At 41.6% G+C, this 25,771-nt stretch overlaps 1 protein-coding gene across 1 annotated transcript in view; it reads right to left on the minus strand.

Annotated features, from left to right (window-relative positions):
* The window catches only part of LOC121400385 (DNA polymerase alpha catalytic subunit-like), a 30,956-nt gene that overhangs the window by 2,865 nt on the left and 2,320 nt on the right, over positions 1 to 25,771 (minus strand). The window contains exons 4-11 of the mRNA XM_041583298.1: positions 25,610 to 25,671; positions 24,134 to 24,223; positions 23,084 to 23,200; positions 20,947 to 21,122; positions 9,557 to 9,686; positions 3,297 to 3,416; positions 1,758 to 1,854; positions 646 to 761 (exon numbers count right to left, since the gene is read on the minus strand). Coding sequence (XP_041439232.1) covers positions 646 to 761; positions 1,758 to 1,854; positions 3,297 to 3,416; positions 9,557 to 9,686; positions 20,947 to 21,122; positions 23,084 to 23,200; positions 24,134 to 24,223; positions 25,610 to 25,671 — 908 coding nt within the window. The remainder of the gene's footprint in view (positions 1 to 645; positions 762 to 1,757; positions 1,855 to 3,296; positions 3,417 to 9,556; positions 9,687 to 20,946; positions 21,123 to 23,083; positions 23,201 to 24,133; positions 24,224 to 25,609; positions 25,672 to 25,771) is intronic.

Here is a 25,771-nt window from a genome sequence, read left to right on the forward strand (position 1 = left end):
AAGTAGGATTATCTAATTATAATGGAGTCTATGGAAGATGGCTTTTCCATTATTCTGAGCTTTCTGGATAATGGATCCCATACCTGTAATACCAGGCACAGTATAACCTACACTGGGTGCACTGAGACACCACTGTGTGATATATAGTGGGTGTTCTGTGCACTGTAATTGGCTAGGAGTTGCATAACATACAGTAAGTGCCCTGGTGACTGTGAGAAATAACATACATGCAATTTCTTACATGTGTGACATTCCCTGGGTATATTGGGAACTGCCTGGCATACCAGGGGTGCACTGGGCACAGAAAGCCATACTGAGGGTGCACTAAAGCCTTATATTATTAGGACATAGGGGGTCCCACTACTTTGCACACTTAGGCCCTATACTAGCTTCACATCAAACAGTCCCCTGTGACTTACAGGATAAATCTAAATATTTTATTAGGGTGCTGGAACTATATAATTATTTTTCGATTCTCAGAGGGAAATGGGAAAATGAAATTTAGTGGGAAGGGAGTGAAAATGACAGACATAATAAGAGAAGAAGTAAAGGGAGGGTTTGGAAGCAGAATGACATATGGAAAGGAAAGTAGAAATACTGTAGTTTGCCCAGTATGTTTACCAAACAGAAGACCTGACGACTTACTTTCTGTGTTGAGGGAGCCTCTCTGTGCACTGTAGTAAAGCAGATATTGTATTCCTGAATGATGGAGGGGTACAAACTGTTGAAATCGAGAAGCAAGATGAATTTGTCATAGAAACCTAAAAAAAAATAAAAAAATAAACAAAGACTGAGCAACAAACGACCACCAGTGGAGCAGCAGAGAGTGTTTGAGGAGCAAAAAACTACCAAGAGATGTGCAGCAGTAACTATACGAGGCAGGATGGAACCTTTGCTAAAGAAGTCCATATAACCAAAGCTATAAAATGTAAATCAGTAAACCACATAAATACATCCAGAATAGATTGTTTATTCCTTAAGGGTCAGGCCACACAGGGCGTTTTGGCGAGATTTGCTCGCCTGGCGACTAATCGCCTCGTTGTTGCGGCAAGCAATCTCCCCAAATGCCTTCCCTGACTCTACGCCGGCTAAAATGAAAACAAAACGCCGGCGCTAATCACACACGTCGGTTAGTTTTCACGAGGAAAGTTCGGGTGACTTCGGAAAACGAACCGCCGCGTGTGATTAGCGCTGGCGTTTTTCGATTAGTCGCCAGGCAACCAGATCTCCCCAAAACGACCTGTGTGGACTTACCCTAAAATGTCCTAACATGGTTTGTGTTAAATTGGATTGTACTACTAGCCATTATATTCATAATCCTGAACTAATGCCTAGTGGACTAATAGTCAAGGGCTCCTATTTTTCTAATTTTCTAAGCACAATTGATGTTTACATTTACTTTTATTTTGTAACATTTCTGGGGTTTTAGGGATCAAATGTAATTTTAGGGGCAGATTTATCAAAGTGTGAGATTAGAACTCACCACAGAACTCCAATGAACTCCATTGATAAATATGATTCTAAAAATTATATATGAATCAATAGAAAGAGAATTTTTCTGTGGCGAGTGCTAATCTCACACTGATAAATCTGCCCCTATATGTAATAAGTGTGTCTTCATCTATAGAACTGTTTATATTGGGAATCAAAATCCATGGGAAAATGTGTTCTTCTCCAACAAAAAAAAGCTTGTTCTTTTCAGTTTCATTTGTGGAATAAGTTTAATACTGGGGAAATATATTCTTAATTGAACCTACCCACTTTGGGTTCCAGGACCAATCCTCCAGCATAGGCAGCTTTCTTTCGACTCTTATTTTTATTTTGATCCGTGCCCATTTCATCATTGTCCTCCACCTAACAATAAAGCGAAATAAAGTAACAAAATGAAAGATTCATATAAAATATTATACACGGGTATGGGATCTGTTATCCAGAATGCTCGGGACCTGTGGTTTTCCGGGTAACAGATCTTTCCGTAATTTAGATCTTCATGCATTAAAGGGGACCTGTCACCCAAAAAATATATTTAAAATCCTATTTTATCACATTAGTCAAGCAAAATGAACTTTAATTACACTACATAAATTATTTGAATCTGGTTTCCTTCAGTCTGGGAATTCATAATTATAGGAGCTATTTTGTGGACACTGTTATTAAGACAAGCCTTGCATCATCTCAGAATCTTGTTTGTGCACCAGAATGGGGGACCTGATGTCCATCCCCATGAACTTACAACAGCTATGAATGTTTTAATAATAAATAAAAATTGGATTTCATGTTTAATTTGAAAAGGACTTTTATTATACAGATTTTTATGTCTGGTTGACAGGTTGACTTTAAGTCGACTAGAATATCATGTAAAGATTATATAAACACAATAGGCTGGTTTTGCTCCCAATAAGAATTAATTATTTCTTAGTTTGGTATAAGTACAAGGTACGGTTCCATTATTACAGAGAAAAAGGACCTTTTTTAAAAATTTGGATTATTTGGATACAATGGAGTCTATGGTAAGTAATTGAGATTTCTGGAAAACGGGTTTCCGAATAACTAATCCCATACCTGTAAACACATTTTTTTTATCATGTTACTAGTCCTGCCATTAAGAAAAGTTAAGAAAAAAAGTCTGCCAACAGATCTAAAACAATTTTAACTTAATAGATGGTTGAAGAATCCATTTAGAAAAAAAAAGATATGATTATTTGCCTTAAAAACCAGATCACATTTCACAAGATCATAATTCAGTTAAAAGATTGAATACAGTAAATGATCAATGAGAGCTTAGCATTTTAAATGGGACAGTGCATGTATTACATTAATCATGCCTTTATGCCCTACTAAATCTTCCATAACAGATTACAATTCTCTAGTAGTGATGGGCGAATTTGCGCCGTGTTACTTTGCCAAAAAGGCAAAAAATTCGCAAAATGGTGCTGGCGTCTCATTTTTGATGCCGCATCAGTTTTTTTTTGGATGCGGCGAATTTTCGCGGCCATTTTGCAAATTCGCTGCGAATTTGCACCTGCCGAATAAATTCGCCCATCACTAGTCTCTAGAAAGATGCAATGGGAGTAAAGGAAAAGGCTTTACATAAAAAAATACACTGGACAGTATGGCAGGTCAGATTATTGTGGATAACAGTTTAAAGAATACCTTCTAGTGATCTGTACATAAACTTACCATGCACACGATCATGTACAAAGCATGACCAGCTATGGAAGGAAGCCGAGCCCTTATCTGTAATCCCACCCAGTTCCCTTTATAAATCTTTTATAATAAATATTTCTCTCACTCACAGTGGTCTGCTGCATTTTCTTGAACACTGGTTTGTCTGGCACTATGAAGTTATTTTCTGTGAAGGCGTGAAGCAGTAGGTACTCGTTTCTTTCTGAGCGTCCACCCATTAATGTCCTTGACTGCAAAAAAAGAAAAAAACTATTTTAATCCAAAATGCTCGGGACGTGGTATTTTCCAGAAACCGGTCTTCATACCTTAAAGCTGGCCATAGACGCAAAGATCCGATCAGACTTTCCCATCTCCCGACCTGCCACTAACAATTCCGATCAAATAAAGTAGAAAAGAACAAATCAGCCGATGTTCTGCCCCTGACCACAATCGTACGAAAGTTATGTCCGACCATGAATTCTCGATTCGTACGATCAGATCTTTGCGTCTATGGCCATCTTAAGTCTACTAGAAAATCATGTAAACATTAAATAAACACAAAAGGCTAGTTTAACTTTCAGTAAGGATTAATTATATCTTAGTTTGGATCAAGTACAAGGTACAGGTATGGGACCTATTATCCAGAATGACCAGGATCTGGGGCTTTCCAGATAATAGATCATTCCGTAATTTGGATCTTCAGTCCTTAAAGGAGAAGGAAAGGCTAAAATTAAGTAAGCTTTATCAGAAAGGTCTATATAAATACACCAGTAAACCCTCAAAGTAATGCTGCTCTGAGTCCTCTATCAAAAGAAACAGCACATTTCTTTCCTTCTATTGTGTACTCATGGGCTTCTGTATCAGACTTCCTGTTTTCAGCTTACACCTCCAGGGCACGGCCTTCAGCATGCTCAGTTTGCTCCTCTCCCAATCTCTCCTCCCTTCCCTGCTGTAATCCGAGCCCAGCGCTATGAGCGAGCAGGGAGAGACTCAGGCAGCAAGTGATGACACACCAAGCTAATATGGCAGTTGCTATCCTAAACAGAGAACACTTCAAAAGCTGTTTACTCAAGTATAGTAAAGCATTCTGCAGAATAAATATAGTGTTATAGCTTGCACTTTTGTGGCTTATCTATTGGCAATAAACTGCTTCAGTAGCTTTCCTTCTCCTTTAAGTCTACTAGAAAATCATGTAAACATAATGTAACCCCAGAAGGCTGGTTCTGCTTCCAATAAAGATTAATTATATCTAAGTTGGGATCATGTAAAAGCTACTGTTTAATAATTAAAGAGAAAAGGGAAATAATTTCTTAAAATTTGTACCGTATATACTCGAGTATAAGCCGACCCGAGTATACCTAATTTTACTTACGAAAACTGGGGAAACTCGAGTATAAGCCTAGACACAACTAAGACTGTTAGACAAGCAGGTACCACCATCAAAACTTAAAATCAGGATGCAAAATGGGGGTTCTACTATAAATATAAATATATATATATATATATATATATATATATCAATATATCAAGTCATGGTTTTACAATTTAACCAAAGAGGCCAAATAGTTAACCATATTTTCAAAATTGTGGCATTTAAAAATTCCACATATCCAGTTTAGTTTAATAGAGCTGCTCAGGATCAGGGAAAAAAAAGAACTTTGATTACATTATAAAAATGCTTAGAACTCAGCTAAATTGAATATGAAATCTTGGGTTTGGTGCCTTTCAACATATTAACTAAGAAGTAACAGAATTCTAAATATATTACAAATACTTCCACTTTTTACGGATTGTGCCAGTATGAAGTATGCCCAAGGCAACCGACCAGCTCATTTAAAAAAAAAGAAAAAGAGGGGCTCAATGTATTTTGGGGTCTAGGTAGAAAGTGACATTTACTTGTTACAGAGAACAGGTTTGGAATGGAATCACACACTACAATGACATTTTCTTTTTAAAAACAGCCCAGCGTGATTTTGGAAAGATGAATACGCTGACAAGACATCATTTCTGTCAACAGAGTCGGTTTGTTTCAGCTGCTTCGTTCAGTAAGAGCAACATGCTATGAAACTAGATCATTTTTAGTCATTAGAAATTTCAAGCTGAATTTGATGCACCCGCGAGAGATGCGGAAAAAACAAAGAAAAAAAAAAAATCTAAGCCAAAGTGAAAGAGAAGACGGTCTTAAACAATTTTGTGGTGATACAACAGGGAAGGGAAGGTAGATCGTTACACAGATTGTAAGACATTGAGGAGTCACAGACAACTGGCAATTTTATGAGCACATTTCCATTCCGTTTATCTACTACCCATAAAAAATGTGAAATGTCAACGTTTTGAAACTTCCTCTGTTCTTTTGCCATAAAATAGCTGCAGCTTTTAGGCATAAAAGATAAAGCAAATATCATTGTACTAAAAAAAAAAAATACAGTATGAAACTAATATGTATAAATGGTAGGGATGCAACAAATCCACTTTTTTGCATTCGCCCGAACCCTTTGCGAAAGATTCAGCCGAATACCGAACCGAATCCTAATTTGCATATGCAAACTAGGGGTGGGAAGGGGGAAACATTTTTTACTGGGATCCGTTATCTGGAAACCAGTTATCCAGAAAGCTCCAAATAACGGAATGGCCATCTCGCAAAGACTCCATTTTATCCAAATAATCCAAATTAAAAAATTATTTTTGCTATAATAATAAAACAGTAGCTTGTACTTGATCCCAACTAAGATATAATTAATCCTTATTGGAAGCAAAATTAGCCTATTGAGTTTATTTAATGTTTACATGATTTTCTAGTAGACTTAAGGTATGAAGATCCAAATTACAGGAAGATCCGTTATTTGGAAAACCCCAGGTCCCGAACATTCTGGATAACAGGTCCCATCCCTGTAAAATATATTAAATATTTTACACTATTTTACACTATTAAACATATCAAATATTTTACACTATTTTTCAATAAAACTATTTTTCACAAATTGTTCGTGAAAGAGAAAATTACTGACTACACATATCTTCTGTATAATTCATAGCTGTACAAACACAACGCAGGTTAATATGAACAGCAGCATTGCATGGAGCACCCGTGACAACACCAATATTAAATTAATTAATTCTTTATTGTCCTTTTGAAAAAAACATGATCCAACACGCTATAGGGACAACACACTTAGCGGGCCCTAAAATCCCATAAATTTGACAAAACAAAATTTATTAAAAATAAATAATTTTTTTAAATTCTGATGAATGGAATCGACCTGAAAACTCAAATTGAATTAAGTTTTCTCCGAAAAAAACTTGAATGTCAGGAAGGCTGCAAACAACTCAAAATGTATCCCTGGACGTCTCCCTCCCTCCGTTCTTAAAAGGCCATGATAAATCTCGAATTTTTTTAAAAACTCAAATCGAATTTGAATAACTCCCCATTCAAATTTGACAGCTTTGACCATAAAAAAATTAATTTGCCCCTTAACATGTTTCGTGGTGTCACGCCACTTCATCGGAATCTCATGACCCCTCCAGAACACATGTATAAATACATCAGGAAGTACACACCTATAAAAATATAACCCGATAATGTCCCTTCCAGTGGATATATTATACCACAATTTACCAGTTAAAAATTAATATATAGAGCATTTAAACAGACACAGGAAAAAGGAAAACAAATCCATAAATGAATGAAATACTCAATATTTAATAGAAACACAATAGTTCCCAATCCCTAGTCATTCCCCCTAGAGGTTCAAGTGTTAAGATGATAAATCCAAAAGGCATCTTTTTCAATAGCCTCTTATCCAAATAAACCCTTCTTATCTGAAAATTTAGTTTATATAGAATTTGGAAGTGTATACTCATAACTCCATCATGATTCTCATGAACATTCTTAGCCAAACCGGACTTAAAAGCTTTCCTTTCAATTGCTTATATAAGCTCCGAAACTCACAAGCACTGAGTGTGGTTTTCCCCACATACTGTGAAGCACAGGAGCAAGTATAATATATAACCCCTTTAGACAGACAATTGAGATTTGTGCTCACAAAGTACTATAGAAATCACAGAATTTACATCTGTAGTTACCTTTATGTCTAAAGTATTAGATGAAATACCATCCTTTGTATAAAGGAAAGGGAGAGATCTGGTCTTGTGGTCTGCAGGAGTCTATATGATTCTAGCAGTCCCGTGGAATCAGGGTCTTGGCTTAGATATAAAGATAACTGCAGATGTGGGAGCTGCTGCTCGCTGCTTTGGGATGGTTTTTGGCCCTGGCTCCATTGCTTCGGGTTTGCTCACACGCTGTTAAGGGGGCCCAGCCAATCCAAAAAGTGCCACACAGCCATGCAACCATTTAGGCCCATTCTGACTGTACCCCCTAAGCCCCCCTGATGGTGGTCACCTAGATCAAATCTGTGAAGGATCTCCCAAGGAAACAAAGGCCTTTGCAGAATCAAGAGAGGCTGCTGCTCTAGTGCCTTCATTTTCATGAAGAAATGTTGGTGTATAGTCTTCTTATGTTAATCTTGGTGGATCTGCCCAGCATAAGGCCAGATTGATCCGGATGAATGAGATCGACAGTGTAACATTGGAGTCATGTGGCCAGTATTTATGCAAGAATTTTAGCGTCTGTGTTTATGAGGGAGATTGGCCGGTATGAATTTCACTGGGTCGTTACCCAGTTTTGGAACCACAACAATGAGGGCTTCTACAAACGAAGGAGGAAGATATTTATAGGTTGGCTGAGGGAGTCCTTGGGAAAGAGTGTGTTATTAGGGTGGGGTATTGTGGACTGGTATAGCTTTTGGTAGTACGTCACAAACTATTATACTAGGAGTTTCAGGTCTGTAACTACTGCACAGTTGACCCTCTTTGTACCAATTCATTAGACAGCCAAAGGGATCTTAGTCTCCACAGTCTTGAACCCGCTGAGGTGGACCAATGGAGGGAGAGCAGGAGTGGAGAATGGTCTTAGAATACAAGGTAAAAACTGTGCTTTATCAATAAGGGGAGGACATCGGTAGTTACCAATGCTAGATCAATCCTTGAAAAGTACTGCTGAGTGCTTGAGTAGAAGATGTATTCACTCCCCTATTAGTGTTTTCATCTCCAGGCAATTACAAGCTGGAGCATTGTGCTAATTTAATCTGACCCGTGTTTTGGGAATGAAGGCGATTAGCCTGTGGGTCCATTGTGTATGGCGGGGGTATATACACAATGATGATAGTTATGGATTTGTTGCATAGAGTGCAGTAAAGAATAATATGGCAACCATTGTGGTCTGTAAAACCATGGTTCAGAGAAAATTTTGTGTTTTTCCTAATTAGAATAGATACCCCCCCGTGTCTTTTATGGGAGAGGATTTTTTGTCCTGTCAGGTGAGTTTCCTATAGCAGAATAGAAGGTGCATGCTTCTTAAAGGAAATCTATACCCCCTGGGATCCTAGGATTCACGGTGCACACAAACCAAACGAACCATACATGTTAGGTCACATGAGCCAATTAACAGTCAGAGTTCTGATTTTTGCTTCCACACTTCTTCCTGTTACAGTTAGAGCTGCAGTATTTCTGGTCAGGTGATCTCTGAGGCAGCACACAGACCATCACGAAATGGTGGTTCAAGGCAAGAGATGTAAATGAGCAATATATTCCAGTTTGGGAAGATTCTTTAATATGCCACTTAATTTAAATAAAAACTGTTGCTCAAGTATTAATTTTGGGGGTATAGTTTTCCTTTAACGTAGTTGTGCATAAGGCTACGTTTAAATGTAAGAGTTAAGGCTCCTGGTGTTCCATGAGATAATATTAGAGAGTGAAATAGTTTATGGGATACACTTGAGAGGGCAGCATGAGTGCTATTGCTTGCAGAGTACAGGAGAAGGAGAGAGTTGAATCAACATATGAACAATATTCCTAAATTTCCCACTCCAACCCCCCCCCCCCAAACTGGGGTGGGTCTAGTACACAACAGTAAAACCATATTCACGATCAATAGAGGGGTGCATGCATCATTTAAAACCAGAACTTAACTAGTTTTCGGTCTTATAGGGCTGTAGTCCCATCCGGCCTAGTTGCAATGTAGCCTAATGGTCTGCCGGAGTAAAAGCCAGACCTGAAAGAAACCTGCATCTATGGATGACAACCCTATACCTATACTAAATTAACTGTAGACTTTGAGTTCACTATGCTTGTCCAAGGAGTCATCCAAGTCATTGCAAGTGATTTCTCTAGCCACAATGGAGTAGGTCCAACTTTTGATTATATAACAATTATAACAATGTAAAAGTAAAAAAAACACAATTTCTAACCTTCCCTTTGTGGAATCACTTGTAAAGTTGCCCCAGAACCCCTTTAAACATTTGTTAAATCGTTTCTATAATGTACAATTCCTTACCATGACATTGCCTGCAATATTTGTGATTTGTAAGGCCAGGGGAAGAACATTCAGCTCACACATGATCTGAAGGATGAATTTTGCATCAATCCAGGTGTTCTCCAGCATGTACAGAAGATGTACTGAATCACTGCAAGTGAAAGAATCCTATTAAAGGGATTGTTCACATTTGAAAAAACTATTAGTATGACGTAAAGAGTGATATTCTGAGACAATTTGCAAATGGTTTTCATTTTGTATTATTTAAAGTTTTTTGTTATTTATCTTTTTATTCAGCAGCTCTCCAATTTGCATTTTAAACTATCTGGTAGCTATGGTCCAAATTACCCTAGCAACCATGCATTGATTTAAATAGGAGACCGGAATACGAATAGGACAGGACCTAAATAGAAAGAGGAGTAACAAAAATTAGCAATAAAACATTTGTAGCATTACAACGCATTTACTTTTAGAAGGGGTCAACAACACCCATTTGAAAGCTGCAAAGAGTAACTAGAGGCGAATAATTATAAAACTATAAAAAATAATGAAAACCAATAGAAAAGTTGCTTAAACCTTAAAGATTAACCATCCCTTTAAGGAAAGCAAGTATATGCTATAATTAAAAACAAACCTTGAAGTCTGCCTGATTTATTTCAGAACTATACAAAACATGACATTAGGTCTTTAGTAATACATAGGCAAAGATGCAGTGATGTAATTGACAACCTTTATTTAAGGCAGTGACCCATGTATTACCAGAATACCATACAAACTCGCAGTAGTCATCAGCGTTTCACTGATTGACCCCTGTGCTGAATAGGTTCACACAAGTTACAATAACATGTATGCCAATGTTTATATTGTTTTTGTTTCAATTATCAGTATATGAATGGGCTGCTCTAGTAAGAGATCTTCACTTTTAAAATTTACATTCAAAATTTTTTTTTTTCAGTTTCAGAGTTATTTAAGTTTTTATTAACTACCAATAAGATAAATTTTGTAACAACAGCGTCACCTGCTGGTCAGTTCCTGTAACTGTACAGTCAAAAAAGATATACAGGTATGGGACCTGCTGTTATCCAGAATGCTCACGACCTGGGGGTTCTTTCCGTTATTTGGATATTTATGCCTTAAGCCTATTAGAAAATCGTGTAAACATTAAATTAGGGATGCACCGAATCCAGGATTCGGTTCGGGATTCGGCCAGGATTCGGCCTTTCAGCAGGATTCGGATTTGGCCGAATCCTTCTGCCCAGCCGAACCGAATCCGAATCCTAATTTGCATATGCAAATTAGGGGCAGGAGGGAAATTGCATGACTTTTTGTCAGAAAACAAGGAAGTAAAAAATGTTTCCCCCTTCCCACCCCTAATTTGCATATGAAAATTAGGGTTCAGATTCGGTTCGGTATTCGGCCGAATCTTTCACGAAGGATTCGGGGGTTCGGCCGAATCCAAAAAAGTGGATTCCGTGCATCCCTACATTAAATAAACCCAATAGGCTGGTTTTGCTTCCAAAAAGGATTAATTATTTCTTAGTTTGGATTAAAGGGATACGGTCATGGGGGAAGAAAAAAAATCTAATTTTAATAGTGCTGCTCCAGCAGAATTCTGCACTGAAATCCATTTCTCAAAAGAGCAAACTGATTTTTTTCACTTAACTGCTGTACTGCAAGTTGGAGTGATATCCCTCCCTTTCCCCCCCCCCAGCAGCCAAACAAAAGAACAATGGGAAGGTAACCAGATAACAGCTCCCTAACACAAGATAACAGCTGCCTGGTAGATCTAAGAACAACACTCAATAGTAAAAACCCATGTCCCACTGAGACACATTCAGTTACATTGAGAAGGAAAAACAGTAGCCTGCCAGAAAGCATTTCTCTCCTAAAGTGCAGGCACAAGTCACATGACCAGGGGCAGCTGGGAAATTGACAAAATGTCTAGCCCCACGTCAGATTTCAAAATTGAATATAAAAAAGGAGATTTTGTTTACTTACCGTTAAATCTTTTTCTCTTCAGTCACTTGGGGGACACAGGGACCTTGGGTATAGCTAGTACCACTAGGAGGCAGGACACAACCACAAAACAAAACTGACTCCTCCCTCGCTGGCTATACCCCAGCAGGCGGAGCCTAAAGCCAGTTTGTACCAAAGTCAACAAGAATAAAACTAGATATGGAAAAAACATTCCAAACTCAATTTAACCAAAACATATCTGAAGGAGTGAAGGCCTCTATCCAGGGAGGGAAGCCCTGTGTCCCCCAAGTGACTGAAGAGAAAAAGAACGGTAATTAAACAAAATCTCCTTTTCTCTAAGTCAGCTTGGGGGACACAGGGACCTTGGGACATACCAAAGCTGTCCCCAGAAACCGGGCGGGAAAAGAGGCCTAAGTAGAAACCACCGCAGCTTGCAGCACCCTTCTGCCGAATCGAGTGTCAGATGCCGCAAAGGTATCAAAGTGGTAAAATTTGGAAAAAGAATGGACAGAAGTCCACGTAGCCGCCTTGCACAGCTGCTCGGCCGAAACTTGGTTACGGAACGCCCAGGAAGTACTCACACCCCTGGTGGAGTGAGCCGTGATTCTGGTCGGGGGATCCTTCCCCTTTGCCGTGTAAGCTCTCTGGATAGCCTGTTTGATCCAGCGGGAGATGGCCTGCTTCGAAGGGAGCACCAACAGGGCATCGCATTTACGGATCTCTCGAACCCTATGCAGGTAGAACTTCAGAGCTCTGACAGGATCGAGGGTGTGTAAGGCTCGTTCCTTAGAATTTGCCGGAGCCGGACAGAAGGATGGCACAACAATTTCCTGGTTAAGATGAAACTCAGAGACGACCTTTGGGAGGAACGAAGGGATGGTGCGAAGAACGGCCCTGTCCAGATGGAAGACGAGGTAGGGAGCCGTACATGAAAGAGCGCTGAGCTCGGAGACACGTCTCGCTGAGGCAATGGCAAGGAGAAAAACCGTCTTCCAGGTGAGCCACTGAAGCGGCACTGAGGCGAGAGGTTCAAATGGAGGCAGTTGAAGAGCGTGTAACACTAGCGTGAGGTCCCAAACAGGAAAGGTTGCTCTAACAGGGGGAGCCACGTGGGCCACTCCCTGCATAAAGGTCTTGACATCAGGAAGTACAGCTAGACGTCATTGGAAAAGAACTGACAGGGCTGAAATTTGAGATTTTAGTGACCCCAAAGACATGCCCAGCGAGAGGCCCTCTTGCAAGAACTCCAGGATGTGAGGAATGGAAAACTCGCGGAACTTCACCTTGAGTTTAGAGCACCACTGTCGGTAGGTGGACCAAACCCTATAGTAGGCTCTGGCTGAAACTGGCTTACGAGCTGCGCACATTGTGAGTGCGACGGCCTTGGAAAAACCCTTCCGTGTCAGGATTCGTGTCTCAAGAGCCAGGCCGTTAAGTTGAGGCATCCTGGGTTTGGATGCCGTATCGGTCCCTGGGTGAGAAGGTCCGGCAGTGATGGCAGAGTCCATGGTTCCGCCACGGAGAGATTGAGGAGGTCCGAGAACCAGGCCCGACGGGGCCACCTTGGTGCTATCAGGATAAGCGTGGTCCGTTCTCTTCGAATGGTTCTGGGAATGAGAGGCAGAGGCGGGAAGGCATACGCTAGTCGAAAGGGCCAGGGGGCCGTTATGGCGTCCACATCGTGAGCCAGGGGATCCCTGTAACGAGCCAGGAATGTCGGAACCTTCCTGTTGTGCCTGGTTGCCATGAGATCCACCTCTGGTATGCCCCACCGAAGCGACAGCTCTTGGAAGACTTCGTCGTTTAGTGACCACTCGCCCGGGTCGAGGGACTGACGGCTGAGGAAGTCCGCTTCCCAATTCAGCAACCCCGGGATGTAAATGGCTGACAGGTGAACATTGCGAGCTTCGGCCCACCGAAAGATGAGCTTTATCTCGTTTAGCGCCCCTCTGCTTCTTGTACCGCCCTGGTGGTTGATGTAAGCCACAGCCGTCGAGTTGTCCGACTGAACCTTCACCGCTTGGCCTTCGAGTTCTTGTTGCCAGTGGAGGAGGCCAAGCCGAATTGCCCGGATCTCGAGCAGGTTGATCTGCAGATGTTTCTCGTGCTGGTTCCACTTCCCTTGAGCCGACCGCCCCTCGAGAACCGCTCCCCAACCGAAGAGGCTCGCATCGGTCGTCAGGATACGCCAGCAAGGCTCGCCGAGGCACCTGCCCTTGGTGAGATGAGGGGTCTGTAACCACCAGAGGAGGGATGACCTCGTCTGTTGAGAGAGGGGTATCTCCTGTAGCAGGGAGTTCCTGTTCCAGGATGAGAGAATGTTCCACTGAAGGTCCCGGAGATGGAATTGGGCAAAAGGTACTGCTTCTATGGTGGATGCCATAACTCCCAGAACCTTCATGCAGAATCTCGCAGCTTCTGAAGTAGACTCGTCACCAATCTTTGTAGGCAGACCACCTTCTCGATCGGTAGAGATATCGTTTGAGACTGCGTGTTGAAGGTCATGCCCAGGAAAACCATGGAGTGGCTGGGTATTAGCGAGGATTTGGTGAGGTTGAGAACCCAGCCCAGATCTTGCAGTTTGGTCATGGAGGTCTTTAGAGCTGGTTGAGCCTCCTGAAAGGAAGGTGCCTTGATCAGTAAGTCGTCGAGGTAGGGAGTGATGTCTATCCCTGCACTGCGAATGTCTGCCGTGGCCGCAGCCATAATCTTGGTGAAAACTCGAGGAGCCGAGGTGAGGCCGAACGGCAGACTTGTGAACTGGAAATGACGATTTTGGAAGGCAAATCTCAAGTACTTCTGATGCGGAGGGAAAATGGGCACATGCAGATAAGCGTCCTTGATGTCGAGAGACATGAGAAATTGACCCGGAGACATCGCTGCAATGACGGATCGTAAGGACTCCATTTTGAACTTCCGAGGACGGAGGAATTTGTTTAGTTCTTTTAAGTCTAGGATAGGTCGAACGGATCCGTCCTTTTTGGGAACAACAAAAAGGTTCGAATAGAAACCCTTGAATCGCTCCGCAGGAGGAACCGGAATAATAACTTCTGCGAGCAGAAGACTGGCGATAACGTCTTGGAATGCCAATTGTTTGTCCGATCCCGGTGGGAACCGTGACATGAAAAAACGTGGGGGGGGGAGAGATGAAAACTCCAGGTGGTATCCTCGGGTGACGACCTCGTGAATCCATGAGTCTTGAATGAGTGTGACCCATGCATCTGCGAAAAGTCTTAATCTCCCCCCCACAGGAGTTGGTGTTGGAAGCATGGCGTCATGCTGAGGTAGTTTTATCAGTGGTCTTGGAGACGTGTTTCCTGTTCTGCCAGGAAGGTCTCTGCTTGTTGCCAAAACGACCCCTGTTCGAGAATGATGTCCTTGGAGGAGAAGATCTGGAACCTCTGTTCTGGGGGGCACGAAAAAACTTTCCTCTACGAAAAGTGGGACGAGCCTTAGGCTGTGGCAGCAGGGTGCTCTTACCTCCCGTAGCCTGATTAATAATCTTGTCGAGGTCGGGCCCGAAGAGGAGTTTACCCTTGAAGGGGATGGATGTAAGCGACTTTTTGGAAGAGAGGTCGGCAGACCATAATTTCATCCAAAGGGATCTTCGTGCTGCAATGGCGAGGGCAGAGGACCTGCTAATGACTTGTGTGGCGTCAAGTGAAGCTTCGCATAAATAGTCATTTGCCTCCTTGATTTGTGAGGCGAGTTGAGAAAGTTCGTGGCGCGGAACTCCTTCCGCTATAGCGTTAACCAGATTAACGGACCAGGATTGGATAGCCCGGCTGACCCATGCTATGGCAATCACTGGGCGAAGGGATGCACCAGAGGCAGAAAAAACGGATCGTAGCAGGCTCTCTAATTTTTTGTCCATAGAGTCCTTGAAGGATGAGGCATCAGGGACTGGTAATGCTGTGTTTTTGGAAAGTCTAGAGACAGGAGCATCGACAGATGGTGGAGAGGACCACTTGTCGGTGATATCAGGCGCAAAGGGATATTGCCTGAGGAATCGACGGTTGGCTTGGAAGCGCCTCTCTGGTTTGTCCCATTCTTGTTGAATAATTTGATCGAGCTGAGAATGAGAGGGAAAAACAGGTGATGTCTTACTGTGCCGTTTGAAAAGAGCCTTTGAGGACTCAGCTGTGGCCCCTGTGTCTTGCAGGTTAAGAGTTTCCAGTACAGATGAAATCAGGGAGTCAATAGTTTCCGAAGAGAATTTATGGGAGTCCTCCTCGTCATGGCCGGAACTACAAGATAGTTCGCCGTCTGAGTGGTCCTCGTCCCCAGAGTCAGGTGGAAAAGGAGACTGGTGCCTGGGAGGAGAAATACTGTCGTCATCAGACGGAGAGGGGGCCCTGCGCTTAGAAGACCTAGGTCTAGGATTATCTAGCCGGGCAAGCAGCTTGTCCAGAGACTGAGCTAATTTGGGGATACCCGTGGCCAATTGGGATGCCCATTCTGGAGTGGATTGCTCCCTGGCTGGGGAAGCCGGTCTGCTAGAAGCTGGGGAGTCCCCTTGAATGACCTGATTCTGAGGTGGAGTAGGTACTGGGGGATCAGTAACCAGAGACTTACAATTAACACATAGAGGATCCTTGTGTCCTCGTGGGAGACGTTTGCAGCATTTGGCACAGGCTAAATAGGTAACAGAGGCAGTGGGTGCGGCCCTGGAAAAGAGACCCTCACTTGGCCCATCAGACATGATGATGGCTAAGGTGGCAAGGTAGCTGAATTTGCTAAGCCAAGGGAGGCCTCCCCAACCCCCAGAGGGCAAAACTACACGCTAGCCTGCAGAGGAGAATGCAGGGAAGGAGGAGTAGTTTGTTAGAAACCTGGTAAGGGCGAGGAGATCTCTGCGTCCCTGTGTGCTGTGCCGTGCCTCTCAGTGTCTGTGAAATGCGCGCGTAGGGTGCGCCACTTGATCCAAAATGGCGGCACGCACGGAGAGGAGGAGACACGCATGGCGCCAGAGGGCGTACTGCGCATGCGCGAGATCGCGCAACGAATTCCCCGCCAGTGAAGGAAGCGCCGCTGAAGTCGGCGCTCCCCCACCAAGTCACCCAAAGAGGAAAGTGCCGCATGGCGCCGGAGAGCGCCTGTCACCCCTCCAAGCAGGGCCTTAGGGCCCTGATAGAAACGCCCCATAGAGTCCTAACAGGGAAGGTAGAAGTGAGGGGGAGTAGGGACCTTTCCGCTATAGATAGCATGGCCAGGCATAGGAATCCTTATCCAGTGTACTCATGCCTGGGAGGAATAGAGAGAGAGAGGATAGGGGCTGAGGAAACAGACTTACCTCAGGCCCAAAAGATCCAATGCTCTCCTTGTCTGCCGGCCAGCACTTGCTCCTCCTGCAAGGAAGGGAGACATTCTGTGAGCTGGATGGTCTGTGCCAGAGCACAAGATGACCCCGGAGACAGGCTCCCACGTTGGGGGATAACATTAAGAGCCTTTACGTTGTGTAAAGGGTCTGCATTGCCCCTGGTGTCAGCTTAGCTGACTTTTAGAGTAGCAAAAATAAAAAACGTCCTAACCTCCTGAGGACACAACTCAAACTGGCTTTAGGCTCCGCCTGCTGGGGGTATAGCCAGCAAGGGAGGAGTCAGTTTTGTTTTGTGGTTGTGTCCTGCCTCCTAGTGGTACTAGCTATACCCAAGGTCCCTGTGTCCCCCAAGCTGACTTAGAGAAAAATCCGTTTGCGCTTTTGAGAAATGGATTTCAGTGCAGAATTCTGCTGGAGTAGCACTATTAACTAATGCGTTTTGAAAAAAACATGTTTTCCGATGACAGGATCCCTTTAAGTACAGGCTACTGATAAAAGGAAATTGTTTTAAAAAATGTTGATTATAATGGAGTCTATGGAAGAAAGCCTTCTGTCTACCAGTAATTTAGAGATCTCAGGTTTTTGGATAGTGGATCCTATACCTGTACCTTGAACATTTTTTTTAGTTGACTATAGGTATGGTCATCCAAATTACAGAAAGATCAGAAAACCCCAGGTCCCAAGCATTCTCGATAATCCCATAGCTGCAATCAGAAAAATGTATGCAACATAGCCGTGTGTTTGCCTTGGTTCCCTCATCTGTGCTACCTTTTGCTAAATATTCATTCCATCGCCATCAATAATAAAGCCGCTTACATGTAGAGAACAACAAGTAGGAATTTTGATTTTGCAAAGCGCAACCATCAAAATAGAACGCGTAAGTATAATAAATTATGATCGATCAACAAGACCTACAAACTCAATAAGTAACGAAAAATTACCTTTTAGCTCATTTACATTTATTCAACGTTTTTCTACAAATTGTCCTAAAGTTACAGCTTTATTTTAAGAGTTTAAGGTACTTACTGGCATATATATGTGAGCAAGAACAAATTCTAGATACGCCACATTATATTTTCTCTCTAATAATTAGCTAATAATGATATTAACAGCAGCAGAAGAAAATCCATTTAGTAATTTGGGAGTTTAGAGAAGTACCTAATAGACAGAAAGGAAGCGAATCACTGGTTTCTACCTTGAATTTGCAGAGGTCAAACACACGCAAGTTGACAAAATCTTAAAATTCCTTTGCAAGGCAAGAGCAATTTTCCGTACGTATTAGTTCGGTGTCCAGGCCAATTCTGTATAATGGAATATGTAGCTTTTACATTTAAAGAAGCACTCAGGCTGTTATGTTTTTTTTTCAGAGCTAAAGTGATGTATCATTAAAGTTTCCCTCCATGCATTATTTTCAATGTGAAAGCTCCCTCTTCCATTATAAAGGTTGTTGTTTACTAGATCAGTCAGGTCACGGAGCTGAATATATACTTGTCAGCAGGGCTGCCATCAGGGGGTCACAGGGTGGACAGTCCTCCTGGGCCCGGAGGATTCTCAGCAGTAAAGGGGGCCCGGCTGCACCGCAGTTAACTGGATTGCCAGGCCCCTTCATTGGTGTCAGCGGTAATTCTGCGTCCCGTGCGAACACATGACATCAGTATGCACGGGCAAAACTCTATTTAAGCCTCCGGCAGCCTGCGGCTTCAGGCAGAAGAGAGAGGACATGTAACAAGAAGGACCTGCTTCCTGGAGACGGCGCAACTTCCTGGAGAAAATGAAGAGGCGGAAGACAGCGCCAGAGGAAGAAGACCCAGGCCCCTCTGCGAGTCAGGGGCCCCATGGAGGGTCAGGGGGCCCACACAACGCCATGCAGTCACACAACGGCCGTGTGACCTTTGTACTGGTGGGAGGGGCGTGGTTAGGGGAGGGGCATAGTTAGAAGAGGGGGGGCCCAGAAAATTTTGTTGTGTGGGGCCCCGTGATTTCTGATGGCGGCCCTGCTTGTCAGCATATATTTTCTATACTAAAAAAATTTTTTTTGCTTTTGAATGTCGAGCCTATGACCTATTCAAGGTTAGGCGTGAAGGTGCATTGTATCGTTAAATGAAATATTCATAGCCTCAGAGGTTAGAAACAATGATTATTATCGGGATTTTGCAGAATATGAAATAAAATGCTTGATTTTTCTTCCTAGACAGGCATTTACTATTAAACAAATACTTTTCAGAAAACAACAACTCCTACAACCACAACGGTTCCGAGAACAAATCTTTCATGTATACTAGGAATGCACCAGAATCCTGTAGACAGGCTGAACAGAATCTGCATCCTAATTTGCATATGCAAATTAGGGATGAGGAGGGAAATCACGTGACTTTTTGTCACAAAACAAGGAAGTGAAGAATGTTTTCCCCTTCCCACCCGTAATTTGCATATGCAAACTAGGATTCGGACTCAGTTCGGTATTCGGCCGAATCTTTTGCGAAGGATTCGGGGGTTCGGCCGAATCCAAAATAGTGGGTTCGGTGCATCCCTAATACATACAAAGATTTTTGTACATACATAGTAGACTTGAAATCACAAATGGCTGATACATGACTCCTCTTTGATATTATGGAGGGACAACCACAATTGAAGAACCACTATACCTTCAGGTATAAGTTAGCATAATGTAGATATGAGCTCAAAGTATATTTAACACTTCATTTTTTATCCACCTACATTTGGCACTTGTATGCGCGCCAGAGAGTACAAACCAATAGGAAATGAGAAGGTTAAAGGATAAAAGAAGGTTAAAGGATAAGAACACCTTAAAAAACTGAATGCAAAATTGCTTAGTTTTGTTTTCTATGCACATGTGCAATTTACACAAATTTGTTTCAATTTAAGAGTTATATAAGTTTTTAACTGCCTGTAAAATTAATTTTGTAACAACATCACCTCCTTCTGGTCAGTTCCTGTATCTGTACAATCAGAGATACACCTTCAGAGGGGAAACAGAGAAGTGTTTTGATGTTGCTCTGCTCAGGAAAGAGATCAGAAGCCTAAAATACCCTTTCCCATTTCCTTCCTGAACATAGCTATATCAGATCACTTCTCTTATTTCCTTCTGAAAGTGCATCTTTTTGACTGCTTTGACCGAATAATTTTTCATTTGGGTTGTTTTTAATGTTTACTTATACCATGGGGGCAGATTTACTAAATTCGAGTGAAGGGTTCGAATTAAAAAAACTTTGAATTTCTAAGTTTTTTTTGGGCTACTTTGACCATCGAATGGGCTACTTCGACCACGACTATCGAACGATTTGAACTAAAAATCATTCGACCATTCGATAGTCGAAGTACTGTCTCTTTAAAAAAAACTTCGACCCCCTAGTTCGGCAGATAAAAGCTACCGAACACAATGTTAGCCTATGGGGAATGATATTCATTTGATCGTTGGATTAAAATCCTTCGAAACGTTCGATTCGAAGGATTTAATCGTTCGATCGAATGAATAATCCTTCGATCGATTGAATTTCCTGCGCTAAATCCTTCGAATTCGATATTCGAATTCGAAGGATTTAAATTCCTAGTCGAATATCGAGGGTTAATTAACCCTCGATATTAGACCCATAGTAAATCTGCCCCTTAATGTAGGGATGATCCAAGTATAGGAAGATGAACTCCAGCAGTTATTACTGCAAACAACTTTTTATTCCAGGCAGTGGTAAACACATGTTTCGGGTTCAATACCCCTAATTAATGTAGGGATGCACTGAATCCACTATTTTAGATTCGGCCGAAACCCCTAATCCTTTTCGAAAGATTCAGCCGAATACCGAACCGACTACAAATTTGCATATGCAAATTAGGGGTGGGAAAGGGAAAACATTTTTTACTTCCTTGATTTGTGACAAAAAGTCACGCTATTTCCCAGAATCGTCCGAATCTGAATCCTGCTGAAAAAGTCCTGGATTCGGTGCATCCCTACTTTAATGGAACTGTTGATAGCAAGCAAAACTTAAACAAATTTCTCGTATATGAAGATATACAATAAATATATAATAGCATAGATTAGATCATCATGCCATCTACATATATCTTATCTACTCATGTCCTTTCCATTTTTACTTACTTATATGCATTGCGGATGTTTTCAGGTGGGATTACAACTCTCTCTGCTTTCAGTATCTGATGTACCAATTCAGACAAATGATAGCTTTTACAGCGAATTAACTCCTTGGCAGAAATCTCAATATCACAAATGATGCGTCCACAAGCTGCATTTCTTTCTGCAAAGCCACTTCGACCCTTAAATAATAAAAATAAAGCAGAAAATGCATTTGGGTGTGTTTTGTACACAGAGAGGAGCAGTTTTATTGGTAGGAGACAATGTGTCTGCCATGGAAATTCATATGCGCTCTCTTTATTTTGCAGGGACTAGAATCCACATTTTTGGATGGAACAGCTTTGTTTCTGTTACTCAATGTAAACGAGTCGCAGTGAGACGTGAATTTTCACTATTAGTGCTGTTCTTATATCTACCAGGCAGCTCTTAACTGGTTACTTTCCCATTGTTCTGCTGATGGGCTGCTGGGGGAGGGGGTGATATCACTCCCTGAAGTTTACCAGAGCACAAGTCACATGCCTTGGGGCACATTGGAAACAGATAATATAGCTAGCCCCAATGTCAGATTTCAAAATTACATATATAAAAAAAATCAGTTTGCTCTTTTGAAACAAAGATTTACCTTAAGTGCAACTCCATTGACCATTTGGAAATAGATGTAAGTTAGTGTTACAACACATTTATGCAAACATGCATTAAATTAAAAAAATAATTCTATTTTATTTTAGATCCCTCCGGTGTGCTTAGTTATATCATGCAATCCGCTAGACCATGGCATCAAAGGAAAATTATGTACAGATTTAGTCCAACTGTTCAATGTTTTCAAACCACCCAAAGTGACTTTGTTTATGTGTTTTTTTCATTAAGTAAAAAATATGACCATTTTGCAAGCCTGATCAACACAGAAACTGATTCTTTGAATATAAAATTATCTTGCCCCCTGATAGTAGTTTTCATTAAAGGAAAACTATACCCCCCCAAACAATGTAGGCCTCTATAAAAAGATATTGCATAAAACAGCTCATATGTAAAGTCCTGCTTCATGTAAATAAACCATTTTCATAATAATATACTTCTAGTAGTATGTGCCATTGGGTAATCATAAATAGAAAATTGCCATTTTAAAAAATAAGGGCCGCCCCCTGGGATCGTAGGATTCACTGTACTCACAAACATACCAACAAACCATACATGTTAGGTCACATGAGCCAATTAACAGACAGAGTTGTGTCTTTTGCTTCCACACTTCTTCCTGTTACAGTTAGAGTTGAAGTATTTCTGGTCAGGTGATCTCTGAGACAGCACACAGACCATCACAAAATGGTGGCTCAAGGCAAGAGATGTAAAAGGGCGATATTTACTTAAATATATATTCCAGTTTGGTAAGATTCTTTAATATGCCACTTAATATGATGTGAACTATCAGTTGCTTAAGTGTTCATTTTGGGAGTATAGTTTTCCTTTAAACATTTAAAAAGAACAGTTTTACAAATGGTCTATTTAAAATGAAACAAATAACCTTAATGCACAACCACAGATTATTCCCTTCTTTGTAATACAAGCACTGGACCTTCTATAGCACAAATGAGACAATGCCAGTAAAGCACTATGGTAAGGGGCAAAAGCACAGTTGGTTGCACCCAAGGTAGTAAGCAGACTGGCAATTTATAAAGCAAAACCAGGTGGCAAGGCTAAGAATCTTAAGTGGTTACTGTGCCAGGTCACCTGCATTTCAACCTGCTCAGTTTTTGTCTTTAATCTTCCTAAAAATGACAGTGGTAAAAGCAAGGCAAATATTTCAACCATATCTTAGGCCACGAAATTTACACCCATATTTAATCTGGGCCCCGTAAAAAAAGGTCAAATACTGTTCGAGAACATAACCCATTTGGACGACTCCTTTTAAAATCTATATATATGTAACCTTCAATATTACATGCAGGATGGGCATTCTATGAACTAAATCGATATCTATGAATCAGGTCTATCTTAGACTATAAAGTTATGCTCTTTTTACTTTTTTTAATGAATATGGTTCATTTTAAGACTTCTCTGAATAAAATTTCTGGACAGCCATTTAAATGATTTATCATCACATTAAAGTGTTTTTTATTACATATTTTGTTTGTACCAATATCCTTACCCCAAGTTTTGGCATAACAGATCTTCTCAGTCTCCCAATTTTGGACCAGAATGGAACCTTGCATGAGTTAATCCTTTGAAGCAGCACTTCAAGATCAAAACCATAAATGTCATGGCCCTTTAAGAAAAGGAATTTATTAGAAGATAAGAGAGATCAGAGATGAGAGCTAGAGGGAGAGAGGGAGAGAGGGAGAGAGGGAGAGAGGGAGAGAGGGAGAGAGGGAGAGAGGGAGAGAGGGAGAGAGAGAGAGAGAGAGAGAGAGAGAGAGAGAGAGAGAGAGAGATAGATTTCTGTATATATAGAATATAGGTTGAATGAGCCTTAAAAAACAGCCATGCTTCTTACCCAAAACCCCATATATCTATTTTGCTCTTGATTTGCATTTGTCAAATTGTAATACCTGGAATCATTCAGTGCCTTCTACTTAAAGGAGAGGGAAAGATACAGAGGCATTTTTTTACCAATAGATTAGCTGCAATAGTGCAAGATAGAAAGCTATATTTATTCTGAATAATAAAAGAATGTTTTACCATACCAGAGTAAAAAGCTCTAGAAGCTCTCTGTTTGTTTAGGATAGCAGCTGCAGTATTAGCTCGGTGTGATATCACTTCCTGCCTGAGTCTCTTCCTGCTCACTTATAGCTCTGGACTTAGATTATGTCAGAGAAGGGAGGGGGGGGAGCAAACTGAGCATGCTCAAGCCTTAGCCCTGGAGGTTCAAACTGAAAATTCGAAGTCTGATACAGAAACCCATGTATACACAATAGAAGGGAAAAAAAGCAGTGTTTCTTTTGACAGAGGACTCAGAGCAGCACTACTTTGAGAGTACACTGTTTTTTGGTGGACCTTTCTGATAAGGCTTACTTAGTTTTAACCATTCCTTCTGCTTTAGTAGATTGATGGTATAGAAACCCACTTACCTATCTTTCCTAGCTCTAAGTTGGCTGTAACACTGCTCCCCTAATTGGTTAATTTGCATCACTAATTTAGAAATTAATATAGATTTGTTACTAAATGTACAGGACACAAGATGACAAAAAGTAATACTTACTACAATAACATCTGGATCAATTTTATGAATTTTTGCTAGGAAAAACCCAAGTAGAGTTCGTTCAGTTAACGCAATCTCAATATTGGCATTCTGTAAAGAAAAGAAAAACAAAATAAAACCGCTGTAGACGCCGTATCTGTATTAAGAATAGCAGCTGACAATATTAGCTTGCTGTGTCATCACTATCTGCCCAAGTCTCTCCCTTAGCTCTGAGCTCAGATTACAGCAGGGAGTGGGGGAGGGGAAGAAGAGCAAACTGAGCATGCTCAAACCCAAGCCCTGGAGGTTTCAGCTGAAAACAGGAAGTCTGATACAGAAGCCCATGTGTACAGAATAGAAGGAAAGAAATGCTGTGTTTCTTTTAACAGAGGACTCATATAGACCTTTCTAATAAAGCTTACTTAGTTTTAACTTTTCCTTCTCCTTTAATGCTATCACATCAAAAGATAAGTTATTGGTGCCAAACAAGCCAACTCCTGGCATTAAAAAATCAGATAGTATACAATCCATGAGATGGTAATATCCTCTGTTGCAGGCCTCTGAGAGCTTGGTCTATACCTCCTGAGGACATTTCATAAACTAATTAGTGAGGCTGTGTTGGGGGTATAGCTTAGAGGGAGGAGGCTTGTTTTGGGAGTCCCACCTCCTAGGGGTTCCCAGGAAAGGCTAATGCTTAAAGGAGAATTCAACCCTACCCCGTTACTCTACGTAGACACCCCTCCTCCCCAGCCTAGCTACAACCACCCACCCACCCTGGGGGAAATGCACCTAACTTTTTAACTTATCCATCGGTGCAGATTCAGGGATCGCAGTTCAAGGCAGCCATCTTCCGGGTCTTCGGTATTCTGTGGCCGAGACCGAGAAATGGCGCATGCACAGATGGACCAATTTACGGTTTGGGACGACTATGCATGTGCCCAAATGGACGGAAATTGCTGTAGAGCCTGAAGAGGACACGAAGACCCGGAAGATGACTGCAGTGAACTACGATCACAGAATCTGCACAGAGGTAAGTATAAAGTTATGGGCATTTCCCCGGGGGGGGGGTGCAGATTCAGGGATCGCAGTTCAAGGCAGCCATCTTCCGGGTCTTCGGTATTCTGTGGCCGAGACCGAGAATGGCGCATGCACAGATGGACCAATTTACGGTTTGGGGACGACTATGCATGTGCCCAAATGGACGGAAATTGCTGTAGAGCCTGAAGAGGACACGAAGACCCGGAAGATGACTGCAGTGAACTACGATCACAGAATCTGCACAGAGGTAAGTATAAAGTTATGGGCATTTCCCCGGGGGGGGGCAGCTAGGATGGGGGTAGGAGGGTAGGGTTTTTTTAAGTTAACGGTTGAATTCTCCTTTAAGAAATGTATCTAAAGCAGAGCTTACATAAAAAACATTAAGGAGATCTCAGGGGAACATGGGGTGGAAGACTAAAAGGCCTGTATTATTGAAGATTTCAAATAACGGCCTATTACCTTTTGTTTCACTGCTTCATTGTAGTCATATGGGAAAATGCAGTTCATTAAGTTGCTCAGAACTGAAAGAAAAGAAGGGAAAACACAAAATGATAAAAAACATAATTGTCTGTGGCTTGTCCTTTATTAATAATTCTAATTCATGGTGGGTCCTACATATAT

This window comes from Xenopus laevis, chromosome 2S (genome assembly GCF_017654675.1).
Source record: "Xenopus laevis strain J_2021 chromosome 2S, Xenopus_laevis_v10.1, whole genome shotgun sequence".
Lineage (NCBI taxonomy): Eukaryota > Metazoa > Chordata > Amphibia > Anura > Pipidae > Xenopus > Xenopus laevis.